Raw genomic sequence first — 22,813 nt, 5'->3', positions numbered from 1 at the left:
GCCATAAGAAACATCCAGTCAAATTAATAGAATCTGCAGATTTTAAATCAGGCTACCACTTTGAAACTCTCCTCACAAGAATATTTACAGTTTACAAATAAAATTATACATGGAAAAGATAAAAGGGAGAGGAAAATAAAGATCTATTGGAAAACATATATAGCTACATACTTCCCTGTAGTTTTAAGATTTGCTTTAGTTATTTAATTGGCCATATTGTAGGTAGTATGAATGGTAGTATGAATGAAAAATAACCCAGTAAACAAAATCCTCCACAATGTGTTTAAATGAGTAAGACACAGTATAGCTGATAGATAAAGCATTACACTGATAAAAAAGGTGTAAAATGCTCAATATATGGTATAATTCTATATTTAATATTATATCTAGAATAGAGTATATCTTCTATTTCAGAGAAAGCAATGGAATAACAAAAATTGTAATATAAACCAATCCTTCTAGAGAAAAAAACCCCAGAACTTTGAACTTTTGTCATACAATATGTACACATTTCCTTCAGTAAACATAACAAATTCAGAAGTAGAAGGTTTATTTAATAGATGGAAGAAGATGTCGGGTTTTCATCCAGTAACCACAAGAAACTGTAACTAAGTCAAAATGAAGACAAAAAATTACCTTTTAAACTACAGATTTTTTTTCCCATGGAAGCTGACCATTGCCCATAAGACATAAAGAAAAGTTATCCAAGCCATGACAACTTCCAGAAAGGTGTAGTGAAGCTTACTTTTGATGATCTCCCAGTGGTCTTTGCCCAATGGATTTTAATAATGACTCTGGTCGAACGGATAATTTTGGCGATGTCTTGGGGCTAGTATCAGAATCTCCACTTTCTTCATCTCCCATGGCCTTAATATAGCTCCCGCTTCTCATTCTTCTACATGGGATCTCTTCATCTTTCCCACCAGCTGGGTATCCTCCCCATTCATCCTGAGGTACCTAATAGAGACCATAAAACACACACACAGGATGTAGTTTATTCTTTTCATATGTTTAAATACTTCCTTCCATTATTCATTTTACAAAGACAAGTAATGAATTTTTTATTCTTCAGAAACAGATGGCTTATAAAGAGATTTCCGAGAACCCTAAATGATTTTGCCATTTGATTTCAACTTCAGAGTTGGAAATTTTCAGTTTATAAATTTTAGAACCCAAGGAACAATGAAGTCATGGATTGTGAGCTGAGCTGCAATATCTATTTGTAGACATGCTCTAAACTGCAGGAAGCAGCTTGAAGTTTGCACATAGATTTTCATCTCATAGCAGTAAGTTAATGGAATCTTAGACCTAAAACTCATTGAAAGCTGAGCACTTTGGGTTTTATTACCAGCAGTCCTTATAAGGAGCTTTCAAGGAGGCGAATGGTGTATTTCAGATAAACTAAGCCATGATCTTGGCATAAATAGATAGGATTAGGATTTAGGGCAAACTTCTGTGGAAAAAAAAAAAAAAAAGAAAAAAGTGGTAATTTGTCTTTTTTCTATTTAGAAGCTGCAAAATGGTTGATAGAGAGTGTAATATATCAGAAATTCAACCAGTTAAATAATACAAGTGGTTGCAGGATTGCAGTTGCCTTTATGCAGTTCAAGTGGATTTCCAAACAGTAAGATTGGTAGTCAGATAGTCCACAGCTGGTGGATAGAAATCTCTCTGCACCCCAAATTACCAAAGAATTGAGCAGGAGTAGATTCGTCAATCCAAAGTGAAATCAGTTTTGTTTCAATGCTTATGATTAAACACCGCCTGTCTCTGCCAGTATTGCTGAGTTCATCAGTGGACTAAGGCAGATGACCTTGGCAGCATCAAATCCTTTATCAACATTATGATTCCATCTATATTAAGCAGTTTAATGTCTTGATTTGCTAATATACTATAAGTGTGAAATCTCAATTAGACATACATTTAGTAGTTTCTACAAAGCAGGATGTCAAATAAAGATTTTTAAGTCAAATCTATTTGAAAGCTTCTACAGACAGAGTTCACTGTGGAGCTGAAGCAAATGCTCCCATTGGTTTCAGCAGTCTTGGAGACTGGGTTAAAAAATTAACATGACCTGATTGCCATCTACAGCCCTTTCAAGACAGATTAATTAGCCCCACACACCAGGTGAACAGAGCTGGGGCTTTGAGTCCTGAAAAGGGATTAAGGGAGAAATGAAGTTTTAAAAGGGGGTGAAAAAGTAAATATAGAGATATTAAATTTAAAAGCCCAAGCTTAAGAAAGAAAAAAAGAGAAAAAAGACTAAAGATGAAGTCAGATAAGAAGAGATGAAATAGATTGCACATATCAGAAAAATGTTAGAGGTAACTATCAGAGAAAAAAATATGTCATGTTCTTATACAAAGTAGTAGGACAGAGCATGAATCTAAGTGAAATATGGTAACATCATGCAAAGAAACAAACTTTTCACATTATTCAGCTTTGGATGGTGATTGGAAAGGAAGCATCGGAAATCTTCCCAAACTTGAAGGCTGTAAGTGTGATACATCATTCTCATTTCTTTTTTCAGACCTAATATATATAAAATTAATGTTGCAGGAATGTTTTCTATGAGACCTAAAAGATCATTTACATGTAGTCATAGTAGTCATAGCTAGTTGCTTAAAATACTAAATATATATACATTAAATTCAGCATTTAATTTTTTAATCTACAGCTGATAACTCTAACAGCTGTAAAAATCTGAATTAGAGAGCTATTTTATTACTTGATATCATACAAACATACTCTTATTTTAAAATATTCATTATCAAATGTATGTCAGCATGGCTCAAGCCAAAATCCAAATGTCAAAAAAGCAGTTACTGGCATCTACATAGGCCCACTACAGGGTGTGCTATTAAACTTTCAGTACTAAAGCTGAATTATCATGTCTTAATATTATTTTCTAAAAAAATCCCCTCATAACTTTTTCATAGAATGATTACTTAGGCTTGAAACTTCTTTCCTTCATTTTACTTCAAAGATAATTAAATAGAAAGTTTAAAAATACATTGATCAATAACCTTTTACTTACTCAAATGCAGAAAATTATTACTTTCTCAACTTTATTTTGCCTGAAATTCCATATTCAAATAATTAGATAAGGACTGGATTTAAATGAGTACAACACAGGCTTATTTGTTGATTGAAGTTGCAATCTTATTTTAAAAGATAGGAATAACTGATTCTGTACATCAAAGTATCTAAAAAATTAAACTTCTTCACTGTGATAAGGACAAACATTACAGTTAAGTGCATTACTGTTTCTGTTGATTGCATTTCTTTTGCTGTCTGTATTCATAAGTTATATGAATTCACATAACAGCTAAAGACCAAAGCTAAAAACCAAAGATGTCTTGCTTCATTTATGGTGTGATGTGCTCATGGCACACAAGGCAACAAGAATCCCTTTCTAATCAGACCAACTCATTGGCTATCACAGAAGCATGTATGGTTGTTACAACATTATTCACAATTAAAATATCTAGGTTTTTTTTTTTTTTTTTTTTTTTTGTCCTTAAGCCATTCAAAGGAGCACAATACAGTGAATGCAGTGAAAATGCTTCTGGAACCTGATGAGGAAGTTTGACCATGTGTTTTCTCAGAAGGTTTCATCTAGAGCTTTGGAGAACAGCTGGAGTATTTTTGCTATCTTCAAAATAATAATAAAAAAAAATAAAAAAAAAAAGAAAAAAGAAAAAAAGAAAGGGCCCTTGACATTGTTTTTCCTCATGGACTGAGAATAGAAGCAAAATTTGAGCCCCAGGTCAGCCTAGGTCTTCATTTACTTGAGCTGATAGGTTAAATGCTTGTAAAGATCTTTCCAAATCCAGGCTATCTCAAACCCCAACACAGCTTTAAAGAAAAGCAAAAGCATTATGTAAGTGCAGGAAAGATTTTTATTTTGAGATATTAACAAAAACATTTAACATCATATATGAGGGTGATTAAATATACATCTTCCAAAATATGGAAAGGGCTTTGCAACTTGCAGAAATTCTACCTTACAATAGTTACCAGCCCCTGAAATTCCCATCTGCAGGGCTTGCAGCTGCTAATTAGGAATAATTACCCTAATTATCTACTTACATACAGTGATGAATGCTGATATTTATAATGTCTAAAAAGGCCTTCCTTCTGTTCTAGATGTTAAGATGAATCCTTGTATATGTAGTTTCTATCCACAGAGGAGTTATACTGCATATTACCATATGAATTTCCTTTTGCAAGAGCAACTGGCTGACAAGGTCTGGCTGCTGATCTGGTTACAGCTATTACAGAGAATGATGAGTCTCCTTCATAAGTATCACTGTTCATAAGTATTCACTGTTGCTGTAAGGAGCACCAGATTCAGAAAATCTGACATCTTTCAATTGTCCATCTACTGATTCATTTTGACATCTTACATTAATCACCTAGGGTCAATGTTAATAAAGCACTTGATACCTAACATTTACTTCATGTTATGAAGTTGAACTAAGAGTGAATTCCAGAACCTTAGGAAGGATCCTAAATTCCCCATAAAGGCGTCCTTCAAAGTAACATAAAGAAGGTCTACCTAGTTAGCCATCAGAATGTAAAGCGTGAAGAAAAATCTCAAATAGTTCTCCTTTCTTGGACTTACTGTATCTGATTACAGGCAGCAGAAAGGCCTTCTGTTATTTCCCTGTCAGATCCTAAAATCACCTTCTGAAGAAGAAGAAGCAAGGTGGGGTTGGTTTTGGGGTTTTTGGTGTGGTTTGTGGTGGTTTTTTTTTTTTTTTTTTCCCCCATAGTACAGTAGCCTTATTTTTTTTTGGTTTTTTTTTGGTTTTTTTTTTTTTTTTTCCCCATAGTACAGTAGCCTTATTTTTTTCTTCTATGATGAAACAGCTGTGGAAGTGGAAGACTTTCTTGGTCACTTTCTAGTCAATAATGTTTGGAGAGCTCTCCTCTTTTTGTCACTCCCAGCCTTTTTATGAAGCCCTCAGAGATGGCCTGGGAGGGCTGGTTAGGAGAGAGGGACTCGATTGACATGAAAGGGTGCAATGCAGCTTTGTGATCAGGGATTTATCTGAAAAGAGGGAGCTGAGTTATAGCCCCTAGGCCAAGAACTCACATGAATTTTATGTAAAAGAGTGTTTGGATAAAACATGTAGAGACTCTTAACAAAGAAATAAGTAGCTTTGCTCAAAACTGATGTACATCCTGCTGCTCAGAATGCAATTCATGGAGCTCAGAAGATGGTGTTTGACCTTCTATAGGCTACTGAAGAAACCGAACTGTCACCTTCACAGTGGGTATTCTAGAAATTTTGTTACTATAAAAAACAAATTTCCTTGCTTCAGATAAAATGTTGCTATCCTTGTGACGTGTTGGAAGTTCATGTCTTAAAATACCTCTTACTACTATTTTTTTTTTGGCTAAATACCTAGAGTTATGGCTGGGCATTAACATGTTAATGGCCACAAAAGTTATGATTTCTGAATTTTATTCTAAATCTTATTTCTATCTCCCTTTTATAGAAACAATACATATTTGTGTGAGTAGAGTTCTAACTTTTCTTCTTTTTTTATTTTATATGTTTTATGCCGTGTTGTAATTTGATTAAAATGGACCAGGCTGCCCAGGTAAGCAGCTGAATCACCATCCCTGGATGTATTTAAAAGATGTGTAGATGCAGTGCTTAGAGACATGGTTTAGTAGTGCACTTGGAAGTGCTGAGTTAACAGTTGGACTCAATGGCCTTAAAGATAATTTCCAATCTAAATGATTCTATGTTTCTATTCTTCCTGTTGAGTGTACTGATTGTGCTCAGACCAGATCTGACAGAAGGATTTTGGACCCTTAAGTGGACTTCAGCTGTACATCTGTCCGCTGATTCTCAGGAAGAAAAAACCAGCATGTTGTCAGGGAAAACAGGGATGGATTTAACAAAACTACAGAACAAACTGGAAATCATGGGATTGCTGAGGTTGGAAGGGACTCTGGAGGTCTCTACTCCAGCCTTCTGCTCGAAGTATGGTCAGGTGCAGCAGCTTGCCTAGAACTGCTACAAAGATGGTGGAGGGCCTTCAGGGGAAGCTGTGTGAGGAGGGGCTGAGGTCTGTCCAGCCTGGAGGAGACTGAGGGGAGAGCTCACTGCAGTTACAACTGCCTGTGAGGGGAAGAGGAGGGACAGACCCCGATCTCTTCTCTGCGGTCACCAGTGACAGGACCCGAGGGAATGTCAGGGGAGGTTTAGGTTGGATATCGGGAAAAGGCTATCTTCATTCAGAGGGTGTTTGGGCAGTGGAAAAGGCTCCCCAGGGAAGTGGTCACAGCACCAAGCCTGACAGAGCTCAAGGAGCATTTGGACAATGCCGTTTGACACATGGTGTGACTCTTGGGGATGGTGCTGTGCAGGGCTAGGAGATGGACTCATTGATCCTTGTGGGTCCCTACCCACTCAGGATATTCAGTGATAATTTGACTGTGTCCAACTGGGTTTAGAATATTTCCAAAAATGAAGACTCCACAACCTCTTTAGACAACGTGTTCCAATGTTTGACTATACTCAGGGGGGGAAAAGCTTTTCCTTATACCTTATGAGAAATAGGCAATCTAGGCCCCTTAAAACTAATTCTAGGAGTGTGAACATTTAATCTTGTATCTAAGCAATACTGACAATAAAACTGAAAGAAACAATGAAATGTTCACTCTTCTGGACTTTGACCACTGTTAATTTGATTTTATTTAGTTTATTTCAGATTAGGGTTTAGCTAAAATAGTCAAAATGGCAACAGCCATTGACATTTCAAAACAGACCTACTCCCATTGTTCCATCCACTTCTATGGCATTTGCTTACAGCTCCCAGAATTTTAAAGATGTTCCACAGCCAAACTGCTGATCTGCTTAAAACTGCTGATTACTTTGCTATCTAAAATGAAACTCTTCTAAATAAAGGGCTTCAGCTGAGGAAGATGACTATCACTTCTTCATAATTCTCATTCCCAAAGGTTAAAGTGAGGATTACCTTCCTCATAGGTGTTCTGTGAAATTTAATTAGCATGCAGATATAAAATTAATGGAAATATTGATTTTTACCTAAATCTTATTTTAGTAACACAATTTTCACATTTTACTAGAAGCAGAACCTGTCTGCACATTAAATTCGACTACACATGATGTGAAGAAGGATAAGATATGAAACACTCTATTGGAGACATATAATTTTTGTAATTTTATGCTTTCTCAGCCTGGTCAAGAAGATGACACGATCTGAAATGCAGCTCAGAGGTTTTCTTCTAGATCATGTCTTCAAGAGCCTCAGAAAAACAGCCTTGTGCACAGGTGCAAGTAGATGAAAGTAAATGACAATCTTGCAGAGCAGACAGAGATGATTTTTTGCAATAGTAGAAAGTTTCCTTGATACTACAATGGGAGATGGGAGCTGGACCTTCTGTGTTTTTGACTATTTCACTCAAGAAGGAGCACCAAGCAATTACAAGAATATTTTTTTCTGAAATTAATGGCACTAAGACATTCCCCTGTTTACTGGCTAGATCCTGTTGCTCAGGATTTTTTGCAGGAAGGAAGAGTGCAGTATCTGAAAAGAGAAGCTTGTTTCCTCAGTAGCTAATCTTGTGTCTGCAACTCACCACAATTGTTGGTGCACATTTTTGACTAGTTTCTTCGGTGTAGCTTTTTTTTTTTTTTTTAATGTGCTGATTCATTGTGCAAAGAACATGAATTATGCAATGAAGTCATTGAAAAGTCTCTACAAAACATGCCAGGGACTCCTCCTCACCGCTAACAATGTCATTCTTCATAATTAGCTTTAATTTTCACATGCCACCCTCTACTCCTTGAACTTCTTGACAGCTCAGAAGCACAGAGAGTTCTTGCAGCATTCCTGAAGGTGTGTTGACACTGTCCATCAAGGCAGGAGCTAATTTGAGAAAACAAGAGTAATCTTTCCAGCCATTCTCTCCAGGCTTTGGTCTGCACAGCCACAGTATTACAAAAAGAGGAAGGAAATAATGTAGATCCCAAACAATATCCCAAAATATATGCTATAAATTGGGTTGAAAACAACTTGACTTCAGGAATTTGGGATTTGGTAATAATCTGGACACCCATGCAGATCACAGAACACAAACATACTATTCCAGCTTGGAGATGTTCAAATAGGAAAATCATTGTCAGCATTATTTATTGCCTGATTTTATTCTCTCATGTGGACTTCTGAGCAAACTCCACTAAGCAATCCTTGAAGGAAAGATTTCTGTCCAGTGTACTAAAATTGCTTCTGTGTTTTCTAAAGAACTGTGCTCTTTTCAGTTTAATCAAGTTTTATAACTAATATCTCACAAGCAATTAAAAGCAAAATTAAAAAAAAGCAAACAAAAAAAACCCCAAACCAGCAACAACAACAAAAAAGAACCAGCACTATGTTTCCGAACTGGTTTTCCAGCAAAAATGTGAATTATAATTTGGGGATGGCTAAATATTGTAATTGGTGTTGGGAAGACTTTGTGGCTTTGTTTATACTATTTGGATGAAAGTAGGCCAAATTCCTGCCCCATTACCATCTGTGCTCATATTGATGGCACAGATCCTTGCAGTTCAGTCACCTGGAAATCCTCTGCTGTGTTGTTGGGTCTCTCTGGGACCCTCAGGACTCTGCTGCTTTGACATGGTGGAGCAAGGTGCAGTCAGACAGCAGTCATGTGCTTGTCCACACTGTGGGTGGTTTTATCCTGCTAAGCTCACTGAGCTCTTGTGCCACAGCTTTGCTATAAGGTGAACTGGGACTGAAGGGAGGGCTTCTACTTATACGAGAACCTGTTTATAGTCTCTCAATCTAAGACACAAAAACCAGCAGAGTTTCAACCAGGAAACCTGTGTTACAATTGGCTGTTTATTTCCTCTGGTATGTCATCAAGGACAGTACTTTGTGGTCAGCTCAAGCCACTTTAAAATTATATTACCACTAAATTCAGTGGGGCAGGTTTCCCTTAAGCAATACTCAGCTTTTCAAGCAATGTTAGTAATGGTCAAATGACCTAGAGTGCTACCTGAAAAATAACCCCAACAACAGTAATAAGGATGAGCAAAGGTAAGTGTTCAGCTGAGCTGGTGAGTTGCTGCAACTCACTGTGCTGCTGCCCAACCACAACAGCGTAGGACAGAGAAGGATGCAAATGGTGTGGTGGCTGCCTGGGGCTGGGCAAACACAGGTCAGTAAAGACCCACCTTCTTGCCTGGAGGTCACTGCCCTGCAGCATTTCACCCCCATGCTGTGGAACAATCTATACCCCTGAAAAAATGTGGCTACCAGGAGCACACCCTGGCCTGTGGTAAACTGCATCTCATTTAATTGAAGCAGGAAATTATGTAACTTTTTTTTTTTTTTCAGTTTGTTACAGGTCTACTACTGAAAAAGCAGTATATATCTTTAAAAAATAAATATTTTAAAGGCTATTTAACAGCTGTATTTGCCTCTCATCAATTTTTTTTCTGATTTTAACTAATGATTGGTGTAATGTTTTGAACAATTAAGTCCAGATGACTGCAATTATTTAGCTTCCAGAGCAAAATTAATATATTTCTCCTGTCTACTATGTACTGCTTAACTATGTGCATACTTTTCAAAAAGTGTTTCCCTACCAAAGTACCAGGAAACTTGTCCATATGGACAATGAGCTATTTAAACACATTTGCAATTCCACTTTAAAAAATAAACTTTAAGCACAGCATTGTAAGATGCCCAAACCCAGAAAAAAAAACAAAAACAAAGCAACATTTGTTAGTACTTCACCATTTTTACATGGTGACATATCCTTGCAGGAAGAATGGCATGGGCTGCTCTAGAGAGGAGCTGGGTCTGCCCTAGGCAGCGAGCCCGTGGCGTAGGAGAGCGTGCAGTCATTACAGCCCCAAGTGCAGTCTCCTTTGACAGACAGCCTGAGTGGATATATTAGTGAGTTACTCCTGTATGAAAACTTCAGAACCAGTGGCACCTTTGAGTAACAACTGCAAAGGTCAGCCTTCAGATTCAGTGAAGTGAACATTGAGAAACAATTTGGCAACACACTTCTAACATCATAAAGGAGGACAACTCCCCCTGATTAAAGGGCAGTGGGATCACGGCCTCCCTTTTCTACTCATAGCTTTGACATTTCCACAGTAATAGGGACATGTTCTGGCAGCTTTAAGAAAATACTAACTCTGAAATCTTTTTACTCTTGTTTGGAAAAAAAGTTTCAGTAATTAATTTTATTCAATGGGCATGGAAGCAGTGCCCTGTATCGCTGATTGACACAGTAATTCAAGATGCCAGTGATTTAAGACAGCTGTTAGGTTAGGGCTTTGCTTTACAATATCATTGATTGAGTGTATTTCCCCCTTGGGAGGGGTATTTCAGTATTCTAGAATTTGTGATACATAAACCCATCAGCATTCTGTAAAAACAGGGAAGTGTAAACTTTATTACTCCTTTTTATTTAATGCTCCGCAAGAGGTTGCAGGCTGACATCAACACTGTGAATGGACCATAGGGCAAAAAATTTTCCCTTCATTTCCCCTATTGTTTGGGCACTACCTGTTTGTCTTGCACACCTCCACTGCTGACTGGGAGGGTATAGGGGTGGCTGAGACAGGGATGTCTCAGCCTGTAGAAAACCAAATGGTACAGAATTTGTCCATACTGATCGAGGACGCAGACTGCCCTGCTACCCTACTGGCTATACTAGCTTTTCCTGCTGTGGAAACGACCCAGTTAATTCTTCAGTGGTGGCTGGTCATAAATCATTGTGAAGGCAGCGTGGGTGATAGTGATTTGGATGTGAGTATCAAAACTGCTAGCTCTGGCTAGCTCCACAGTGTGCACTCACTGGTAGCGGATTGGATGCAGTTTCGGTAGTTCATGCACGGGTTTTATGTCAAGCAAGCACATACAATCTAGTTTCACAAAGATGAAGTGCTGAGAAAAGTGCATTGAGTTCAAATCCCTCCTTGCAAATCAGAGGGAGAGTACAAAGCAGTCGTGTGCCTCACAAGAGCAGCGGTTTCATTTGTGGGAATCTGTACTGCCACCAGCAGAGATCCTGAGAAAAACGTAACTGAGGGCTTAAGGCCTATTTATCCATTAGCTTGTCCTCAAAGGTTTTCTCCGTGTAGCCTTAACTTAAACCAGCAAAGAGCCTTGTTGAAACTGCTGCTTTTTTCTTTTTCTTTTTAAAAGAGACCAACTGTGCTTTTCTTTCATTCTGTAGAGTACACAGCTGACATTATTATCCACATGCTTAGCAGTGCCTCTGCTGTAACCGATGACGCTCGTACATAAATGAACTGGGAAGACAGGAGTGGGTTGAAGCCATTTTTAGAACAACATGCTATTTCCTTTTTTAGTGCTGACTCATTCACTGTACCTTGTGGTATGTTTACCCCAATTGCTTGCTGCTTTGGAGGCTGTTGAATGAGGAAGGAATATTAATCGGTGACACATCGCACTGTGCTCCAGAACTACAGTCATGGTGAGTGTGAAGCCCTTGCCTATCTTTTGGCTCTATTGTGGGAATTATTTTTCTTTAACTAGCATTCAAAGTTATTTCAGTTCTGGAAACCACAAGTGACTCTTTTGTGCATATCCTTTCAGCACAGTTATCTAGTTCATCTCTTCTTTTTTCTCTTAAAGATCTTTGCTCCTTGCTAGTACTCATATCAGAGTGGAATGAATCAAAGTCATTGCACTGTACACATGTGAACCCTAATTAGCCAAAACAGCTGATGAAGACAGAGGAGATCTCACAGCTCATTTATCTTCTTCTTAACATATTTTATATTAAAATTAAAATGACTTGGAAAACAGTAGCAGCCACTATGGCTAAAATATACAAAAGTGTGCTTTATTGTATGTATGTTCTACTTGGGCTGTTTTGCTGCTGAGTGAGGTGGCAAAGTGTTGGATGCCCAGAAATGCACTGAAATGTTCAATTTGTTTACATTCAAAATAGAAATTAAAGGCCCATACATAGTAACTGTAGCTAATAATTCACAAGATATGGTCTGATAAATGCTGTTAGTGTACAGTTACAAATGGTAGCCCTCTGCTGTTGAGGTGATAATTGGTCAACCATTGACATTACAGCCCTCCCAAATGAGCTTTCTCACTCTTCCCCTCTCCCCTGCTCCTGTGTGCTCCCATCACCTCCACTGCAGATGGACTGAAGCAAATCTGATCTGGGTTTTAAATTATAAAAATAATCACTATTTTATACAACTGTATTTCAACTAATTTAGTTCTCTCAAGCCATCTACTTTAGGCCTAGATGACCACCCATGCTTGAAAAAGGCATACTGGCTGAATCACCTCTGACTTGCAGCACCACACTCCCAGTCCAAGGAGTGGTAAGTGGTGCCTTAGCTGCAAGGACTCTGTGTGGAGAAGGAAATGCAAAACCCTAAAAGAGGAGCCAGAGATTAAGCTTGGAGATTTACCAGGTTAAAGAAATACTTGCTTTCAACTCTAAGACATGACTGAAGCATATAAAGAGCAGAAAACTTCAAAATCCCTTGTCTTATCTCATTTTCCCAGGCATTTGTTAATTTGCTAGTAGCTTCCTTCTTAGAAAGAAAATTCCTATATTCACTTCAGCGTTTCAGTTTGAAGGAAAAACAGCTCAGTAATTATGACAGAAGACAAATTAGAAGCTCAGAAATATAAGACAGTAAACAAAGTCTCAAGCATAGGTCTAAGACTGCCATGGTCTTCCAGTTTGAGATTCCCTATATAAAAAGTCTCAGTGGAAAACAGAAGTAGAAACATTCCATGCAGATACTGAAAAAAATAATAGGAAGAAAACCAATAGATAGAAAAGTGAGGTGGCTACTGAGAAACCTCATATAACTATGTAGTAGAACAAAAGTAGAAAAAAGGTAGTAGAACAAAAAAATATATATAATATGTATATAATTGATATTAATATATAAATATAGACATTTATTTTTTGTTATTCAGAGGTAATTTACATATTTGTGTATTCATTGAAGGACTGTAATTTCACAGCTTTATTTTAAAAATAATTAAAAATATATACCTAACATCAGTCAGGAAAAATGTATTTAATACCACTTTAAAAAGAGAGACCCTGTGAAAATCCTTTGGGTTTTATGCTAATCTGTTCGCTTGTGCACCTCAGGGAAATCTGCTGCTGCACATCAACTTCATAATCCCTTGAATTCTCATTGCCATCTACTTTTGAGCAAGGCAATAAAATCTCCTGGGTAGGAATTTTGACATGTTTCTCTACTTTTCTCAGTTTCTGAACCTAATGATTATTTTTATCCAATCATTATCCAGTGGTGCTGCTTATACTGCCATAAGAAAAGTTAAATATCCCTCCTCAGTTTTGCAGATAAAGCAATTGAAGTGTTGAGAGATTAACAGATTACATTTCCTGGGTCAGAGAGAAAGTTCCTGGCAGGGGTAATAATGGGACGTATTTCTGATCTTAATGTTTACATTGTGACAGCCCAATATCCTCAAAGCAGAAGTTTCAAAACCAAGCATTTAGTTATGACATTGGCAGAATGGAATCCCCTCAATTTGTTTGCTGACCTTGGGCAGTGAATAAACCACCCACTCAGTCTGAAGGATATCTATGATCTGAATGGCATATTCTGATATGATGAAACATATGTTTTATTTTAATGTTTTTAATTAGAATATTTCTGTTATAGAATTCCCTGTATTACTGCTTTGGACACAAGTAGAGATTCCTTGTGGTAGTAACTGAGCACTTGAGTCATAACACATTTCCATTATGGGATCCCTGTGAATAGGGAATGGGTACTGTCCCATTTTTAAAGGGTCTTAAAAACAAAGATCACAAAGTCTCTGTGCAGCAAAAATTTGAATTCACATCTCCTAGATTTTAAGCTGGATAAGCCTTCCTAATTACTGAATCAAAATTCCTTTCTGTAGTAATCATAATTCACAAAAAGCATAAAAAATGGCTGTAAAGAAGTGTGTTTTTCCAACCACTAAGCCTGTCACCGGGCTTAATCTAAAGCTTAGTGATAACCAAGTTAGTTTGTGAGCTCAGTCTTTCACATTCACTTGAGGATGCTGATAAAAGTTGGGAGTAAGGAGAAGGCAAATGAAAATTAAAAAAATGATAGCTTCTGCAAAGACAAATGAGATGTAGGAGTGGGGGGGTGGGGGTGGGGGTGGGGAAGAAGAAACCATGAAATGTGATCCAAAAGGAAAGCACTAAAGCCAAAAGAGGTATAGAGGAACCAGAGTTTTCAGGGCAGAAGTATGTAATGGGAAGAAAAAATCTAATCATAACTAAACTTCTCTGTAATGTCACAGATGTATGCATGGTTTTAGAACGTAGACAGAATGGAAGCTCTGCACATGACGCACTTCCAGTTCTGGCTCTTTGAGTTAGATCAAAAACTTCCAGGGAAGTGCAGTCTATTTTACATACATGAGAATGTACTTGGATATGATAAAATACCACAGCTGTCAGTCTAGATTGGAATCAATTTGCATGGTAATGCTCTGAGGGCTGCAATTTATTTTCCTTTCTCTGCAATCAGAAACTTTCCCTGTTTCAGTAGGGAAGATTGATCCTGGATGTCTGCTTATGCATTTGAAAAGATTTGGCTCTTCCAGTGTGACTCACCACTATTGGATACCTATAGCTCTGAGAGGAGGGAGTTCTGCAAGAAGTACAGTCATTTCTGCAGGGCCCAGAGAAACTGAAAATCTCACAATACGTAGATCTGGACTAGAGATTTCCTCATGTTAATGTGAGAATTGGTGAAGTTATAGAGAAAGAGGAGTTGCTTAAAAAGAAATAGAAGAGAATGTACTCAGAACGTACTCAGAACAATGTGGGCTTTGCAGGCTATACTTAGTATAAATTACTAAAGGAATACTTGCATACTACTATTTTTTTGTGGTGACAAAGCTAGCTGAAGAAGTTATCCTCTGAGGATAACTTCTCTGTGCTTTTGCTCTGCAACCACTAGAATTTTCTGTATAATCTGATGTGCTTATGCCTCTTGTGATGGGACTGTGCTGAACATAGGCCAGGTAAATTATACAAATGTCTAAAATAGTATTTTGGAAAGTATTCTTTAAACCCATGTCACTTTATGATCCAGATCAATTTTGCAGCATGGTAGTTACATTAGCATGACTTTGGAGTGGCAAATGGCATCAAGCAGGAGGTATTGAAATTTAAATGTAGGAGAAAGTGGGAGCTTCTTTGTTGCTGCAAGAGAACACATGTGCAGAACACCATCAAAACCAGTCTGAGGCCCAGGCCTGAAACATCTCTCTCCCTGAGATGCCTGTGTATCTTTTAACACATATGTTGTTATAGTATGGTTTCAAAAGAGGCTCAGTTCAGTGATCCTGGGTGATTATTAAAAAGAAATATGTGGGTGATCATCACCACAACAAAGCAATTTGGCACACCAGTAAATCCATTCATCTGTTACTTACAAAAACATGGAGAGAAGGAATAAAAGAACATAAAAATAGGATTTCCCACAGCCTGTTTTAAAAATCACTCATTCATGGATGTATTTGAAACACTCTTTCTAGCTCTCAGACTGCTGAGAGTACTGCTCCTTTTTTAGTGTGATATATATATTTCATCAAGGTGTTCAGGATGAATTCCAAAGATGAAAACACATCTACTGACCTGAAACTAATTTATATCACACCTGTTTTATAGTTTTTAGTCTGTGGTCTATAAACAAAGACAAAGGCCAGAGATTTCTCATTTTAATGGAATATCTGATATCTGCATTAGGAGAGCCATACAGAAATTCTTTGAGAGGTACCTTTGTATATTTTTTACAATGACTATTATATATACTGTGATGCTCTTTTCATTAAAAATCTCAAGAAAATCTTCCTCTTACCTGAAGGTAATGGCACGGCCTCAAAGAAGGTTTGATTTCCTGATGAACCAGAGGCTTATCTAAGTTCAGTGATGATTTGCGATAAGCTTCCTTAGCCTGACTTACTGTAAGCGTGGACCAAGAACTCCTTTTCATATATTTACTATCAGGGGTCATTGGTAGCCCTTCACAAGCCGAACACTTCACATCATTGTTACTTTTGGAAGTCTTCAATGAGAGATCCCCAAAATGCCCCTGGAGTGCCTCAGGATAGCAATGGGATATATGATCTGCATGGTGCCTATTTACCACACTAGGGGTTCGGTAAGTGCTATCGCTGTCCAAATTATCATCAGAGCTCCACCAGCTACTCATTCCAGATTTATGCTTGCCTTCTGGTTTTCGCTCCTTACTTTTACTCCTTTTGCTATGCTTGGAATGGTGCCCGTGATGATGATCGTCCCCTCGACTGTCTCCCTTTGTTCCATTAACATTGCCCTTGGATGATCCTTCCAGGGAATGAGATTTAGTAAAAAGTTTCTGGACGGAATGAACGAGATGGCGAATCCTTCCCGGGCTCTCACTGCGTTGTTCCGCAGCTGTTGAGGTCCGCTGGTACTGTAAAGTATGAAACCCATCCCGGTGAAGAGGAAGCTGTTTCTCAAATTGGTCCAAAAGATTCGCAGGAATACGGTTAATCTTGGGGTTACCGTGAGACATGGCGCAGTCGTCTCTGGAGTCGTAATGTGAGCTGTAGTGCATTCTGGGGAAAGTGCTACTTGACATGTGATCGCCCATTACCATGGGCATCATCATGCACTCAGAATGGATGGAGCTGCGGGGGGAGCAACGGTGGTGGTCCAGCGGGCAACTCTCCGTGGGGCTGAGAAGATATGACGGCCTTGGCTCCTGCCCATGGTGGATATGGTCGTGGGTATGTTCACAATCTTCAGGGGATGCTAAGCCACAAGTATGAGCTGAACATAACTGTGGTTGATTGCGACTACCAGATAATCCTTTCATATTCCTCGGAGCAGGAGAATATCTTTCTTCATTGAAGTGCTGAGAAGGCGACCATGAGTACTGCTGGTCTGTCATGAGAACATATAAAACCTGTGTTATGTGTCTGATTAAAAGATTAACTTGAAAATTCCAAGTATATTGAAAAACTAAACATTTTTTCTCTATGACCTTGGTGGAAAGTCTCACCATTCATGAAATTTCTTCCACCATTTAAAAATTAATTAAAATTGTTCACTATGAGTAAATTATGGGGAGAACACAGCCTCATTTCTCTTTGCAAAATTGTTATGTTCTAGATGTTATGAAGCTATTAATTGTGTAAATTTACTCAAATTTAATGGATACATTCAAGTATTCAGTTTATTATTTAATATTTATAGCTCATATGTCAAGCTTTGTGACTAATCATTTAAGTTACATGGTTAGTTTCTATTTTGGTGTTTTCACAGCTGGATATATTAAATGTATCCCTTCTCCATGGAGTCATTTTTGTACCATAAATTGAACTTAATTTTCTTCAATGAATCTCAGCTTCATGATCCTAAGTTCACTCTTCATAAGTATAAATAATAAGCAGCAAGAAGAAAAAAATATGAATGTGCTGAAATGAAGCTAAATTTTTATATTGCTAAACAGTTTATCAATAAAAACGTTTTATGACCACACCACATAATATTTATTTAATCACTCTAAGTTATTCCTGAAAAAACCCCAAATATATTTAGGTACAAGCTATGGGGTTTTATATACTTGATTACTTGTTCCTATGAATCATGTGCTCCAAGTTGTGGTTATTATGCAAGCATGATTGCTAAATAAGAGTAGCTTGTAAGCAAAGATTTTGATACTTAAGCTTTTGATTTTTTTCTCTTATGCAATTTCTTGCAGCTGTCATGTGTTACAAACAGAAAAATAAAAACAACCCTAGAAATACTTCAATTTGATTTTCCCATTCACTTTCCCTCTTCAATTTCAGCTTATTTAGGAAACATTTCAATAGCAGACAAAGAGATAAGATGCAAGATAATCCTTTAGAGGATAAGACAGATGTGTAAGTGTTTATACAACCCACTTATCACAGCCTTTCTGCAAATTTACTCTAAGAATCTAAATAAACTTGCACAGGTGGTTGATACAAGGAAGTTGCGGGTCTCAACCAGAATGGAAGCTAGAGAATATTTATTAACTGGACACTTGAACCAGGCTGTAGAGATAACACAGTAATTGACAGCACTTGGACGGGTTTCTAACCATATGACAAAGCTCTCCTAAATCATATTTCCACTGCTGGTGAAAACTCAATGCCTGGATATGGTCATGAAACAGATCAATACTCATATCTCTCTTATTTTATTCAACTAATATGTTTTACATCATGATACCTTAACCTAAATGCTGCGTATTTCCTATTGTGGGAGACATTTTGATATATTTATTATACCCTGATTTCAACAGAGTTGCACACAATGTTTTAAAATGAACACAGCATTAAACTAATAAATAGTGAAGTATTCTTCAGGCTAGGCATAATGATGCCACACTGAAGTCAAAGATGGATTTAATGGTACAAATGCCACCCCTATACTTTATCATGGCATCAGACTGGTGGGTCTGTGCATGTATTCCTTTCTGCGTCTATTTTGTTTTCCTGTCTATTTCTTTTACTTAGTTCTTGGCTATTATTACATTAAAATAAAATCTTATTACTGCTGATTGCTCAGTCTGTTGTCCTATTAGGTTATAATACCTTGCATAAATGTAGTTACAGGAAGGAAATCTAACTGTTTCTCTGAAATGACGTAATTTTGATTATATACAGAAGTGGCAGTAAATTATAACAGTGCTTTGGAATTCAGCCACATAAAGTAGTCCTGTAATTAGTGGTACTTTACCCAGAATATTACCAAACATTATCAGGGGAATAATAATGGACCATGTGCTGAATTTACTTATTCTGTACTTCCAATAAAGGTTTCCCAAAGTACCTGACAGAGATTACTACCATAGTTCTTACAAACCCATGAGATTAGATAGACTGACTTTTTTTTACAATGAGGGTGGTAAAACACTGGAAGAGGTTCATCTCATCTAAGATGTCCCTGCCTATTACAGGGAGGTTTGATTAGATGACCTTTAAAGGTGCCTTCCAACCCAAACTATTCTGTGATTCTATGTGGAAGATACTGTTCTCCTTTTAAAGAAATAGGAAGTTGCAATATAGAAAATATTTTCCAAAGCGCATATGGATTTTGTGATATTAATGTTCACAGAGGTGTGAGCCAGAGGGAGGTGGAAGGAAGCTCTTCTGTCACTCTAACAACATGATGAGTCAGCCCCAAGCCTTTTCATCACAATCATGCCCATCCATGAATGAATATAACTTGTACTATGCCTCATCAATGTATTTAGAAAAAGAAAAAAAAAAAAAAAAAAAAAAAAAAAAGGGCATGGCAGAGATCCAGAATGAAAGAAAGAGAATAAGAAACTAATTTTAAAGGAGTTCTGGAGCACTAGGAATTGCTAGTCCCTGGTGATTTGTTTAGGCTTCATGCAACATCAACCATAAACCAGAAGGTTTCAAATATTTTTGTCCTGTTACATCCCTAGGAGTATGAGAAGTGATGATTTGACTGCACTGCAATGGATAATCTAACAACAGCTTTTCTGTCCCTCATGGCTCCCTGTGATTCCAACTCAAAAATACCATTTTCTGTATGTCGCTTTAGCATTTTATGAGCTACATGGAATGTCTGAATTATTTTTGTTTGAAACACAGTAGCTAGAAACTACTATAGGCATTTATTAAGCATAATCAAAATAATTAAAACATTAATTAAGAAGTAGATGTTTTCCAGAAGTAATTGCCCCCTCTTAACTCTGTCATAGAGAGTAACTAAAACTAGATAAACTCCCAAATTATTTATGTGTGCATCATTTAAATTTATCACTCTAATTAGGTTTGTCAGTTTAGGACATCAAACTTGTTCTTTATCCCAGACACAACTAGTTCTTCATAGAAATATTTTGAAAAATCTTCAGAATTTTGAAATACAATATATAAATTTATCAAGTAATTTGTGCTTTGTATTATTCAGTCAACTTTCTTCAAGAGACTGAAGTGCTTGAAGAAACAGTTGATCTGTGGCTGAATGAATTACTGTGTGGTACCAGAGCAGTATAATTGCCTATGTGCTAGCTCTTAGCCTGCCAAGAAAAATGTCCTAGCTTAAAATTCAATTAAGCTAACATGCTTTTCTAGAATTTGCAAGGGGCTAAAAGTATGTCTGTGGTCAATGACCACAGCACAGCTGATTCATAAAAATTCATGAAGCTACAGCAATTTTTTTTCCATCTTTTCAAAAGAAATTTAATATTTTGGTATAATTAAATAGTTTCATATTTGATAGATCAAATAATGACAAATTGGACTGAAGCTTTAGTCTGTAACTTGAAATTTGTGGTTTTTTTACAGCAGCTCTTATGTTTGCTCTGGGCAATCACTCTAAAAACCACCAAATAAAATGCCACCATCAGAACTAAAGAGCTAAAGGGAGACGGAAGAACAAATAAACATAACCCAAAGCAGACAAAGAGTTTAAGGAATGGGAACAGAGAAAAAGATATTATATGAGAGCATAGGAATGGGTTTTTTTTTAGATTTCATCAGAACAAAATGGAATCTTCCAACTAACTTCAATGGATAGTCAGATAATATCTAAAGACTGGGGTGGGGGTGGACCTAGAACAAGACAAGGGCTGTTATGTCAGAGATTCCAGTAATTCCAAAACCCTGAAAATCCCTTAAAGCTCTTCTTTTTCAGATACTACTGTACAGATATGTCAACCTTTAACCTCAGCAGATGGAAGGATTTCTGCATCCCTTCCTATCTCCTTCAAATCTTTCCCTGTTACGCCATGTTGTGTCCTGCTTATTTTTTTCTCCTGTTTTCAGTTCTGGACTTTCTGAGAGTTGTTCTCTTGCTCCAAGCAGACATTGGTTTGCCTGTTTTTGGGGTCTGGCCACTATTTTTAGATTATCCAAGAAATTTCCTTGTGCTAGTCAGTTTCAAGGAAAGAAAGACAGGTTCAAGGACCAAGAATAATATTTGAAATGATGAATTAGAATTGCTATTAGTGTTCTAGATTAGAAGGCTAAAGCCTTCTAAGTAAAGCAACATAAGAGCTGTGCATTTCTAGAGTTCCTGGAACACTGCTCTTGGCTAAAGAACATCAATAGAAAAACACAGAAACTTCTCTGACATTCAAAAGAAGTGCTTGTCTCCACAAATCTTTTTGTGTGTTGCATATTAGAAGCAAGGTTTCAGGGTGTGATAATACTCTCTGGAACTACTAAATGATGCCTTATTTTTTCTTACTTTTCTTTCTATTGTGAAATTAATTTGAATTGCTTTAACTGTATAAGTCTGTCGTAATGTTTTGCCATCTGAAACATCTGTGCTGTTTTCATCAGAGAAGGAACGGTTCTTCTGCCTAGTGTAACCAGGAAAATGCACTGCTGAAAAGAGATACCTAATCTAGCTTTCAAAAAGAGGTGGTAGACAAAAACAGATTGCTACATCTTGCTGTTTCACACAGTCTAATCAGTGTTGAAATGCATTATGAAAAATATATCCTCACAGATTAACCTATAACTAATAGAAAATGAAATATTGGGAAAATGGGCATATTAATTAAATAAGTAGACATTAAATACGAAAATGCATAATTAAATGTTTTAGCTGGAAAAATGTCTGTCCAAGGTCTACATTAAGTACTACTATATGAGTACTTGTTACAGTATTTTTCTCTGTTCTATACTAGCCTTGAAAATTAATATTTACAGGGATTGAGAAGAGTGACTAATTGGCCAAATGCAAGGAAGAAGTCCTGGAAATGCAAATGCTTTAAGCTTCTGTTATGGTCTCACCAATTTCCAACCTATTTATGCAGCACAACATCTACATCTGGTATAAAATTTACATAAAATTGCAAAGACTGAGTGACCATCTTCCAGTTTTAGAAGATGACTTGTATTTTTAGTGATGTGTGTGCTCTTCATGCAGTGTATTGACCTTTCTGTGAATTCCTATCTAAGTACTCAGGCTGCTTACTTGAAAAATGGAACATCCTCTCAGAGACAAGGTTTATTTGTTCTTGTAGCACTGTTGTAACAAGGTACTTTATGCCCCCAGTCTCTATGCACAGCCAAAGGAAAGAAGTAGGTGGTTCTGAGGACCTAAAGCCAAACAACAAAATGCCCAAAGCTGTCAAACAGCACATGGGCTACATGTGGCTGCTTGATTTGTTCTGACACATAAACCTGAAAAACAAATACTTCTCTATTCAGAATCCTGGGCACTGTGTGGCAGGCATGTATGGCTGTTGCCACCAGCTGGAGAGTGTGTCCAGCCCATACAGTTCAGCTTTTGCCATCACAGTTTGATACTATGGAAATAGGAACAGATATGTAGGTATGATTTCAGGAAGAACATCACCAAAGATCCTTACAAATATGCAGTCTGGATGTGGTTCTATTTTTGAGTGAGAAACTGGCATGATTCTTCTGAAGCCTGAACTTGTGTCCAGAAACGACAGATGAATACTGCGCTTCATGTACATATTTGTCTCTGCTGATTATGGCAAAAAATGTGGCTGACAAGCTCCAGTGCAGAAACCTACATCAAAAATGCGTAAGTTTAGGTGATCTGAGGCACATGGATACTTCTAAACCATGGAAAATATTTTGACATTTCCAATTAGCCCAAGATAATTCAGTGGAACCACATGACAAATAATGACCAAGGGTAAGATGGTTTTTTAAACTCCCATGTTAGATTAAAATGGACATTCAAATTTTATTCTTAGGACAGCATTACAGTCCAGAACATACCAAATTGGAGC

General features: G+C 37.2%; 1 protein-coding gene across 1 annotated transcript in view; it reads right to left on the bottom strand.

Moving 5' to 3' along the window:
• Positions 1–22,813, bottom strand: part of DLGAP2 (DLG associated protein 2) — a 288,437-nt gene that overhangs the window by 64,427 nt on the left and 201,197 nt on the right. The window contains exons 5-6 of the mRNA XM_041420908.1: positions 15,911–16,980; positions 746–957 (exon numbers count right to left, since the gene is read on the bottom strand). Coding sequence (XP_041276842.1) covers positions 746–957; positions 15,911–16,980 — 1,282 coding nt within the window. The remainder of the gene's footprint in view (positions 1–745; positions 958–15,910; positions 16,981–22,813) is intronic.

The sequence above is a fragment of the Onychostruthus taczanowskii genome, unplaced genomic scaffold (genome assembly GCF_017590055.1).
Source record: "Onychostruthus taczanowskii isolate IOZ18803 unplaced genomic scaffold, ASM1759005v1 scaffold11, whole genome shotgun sequence".
NCBI lineage: Eukaryota > Metazoa > Chordata > Aves > Passeriformes > Passeridae > Onychostruthus > Onychostruthus taczanowskii.
Note: the sequence above shows the minus strand (reverse complement) of the source record. Positions and strands in the feature narration are given on the sequence as shown.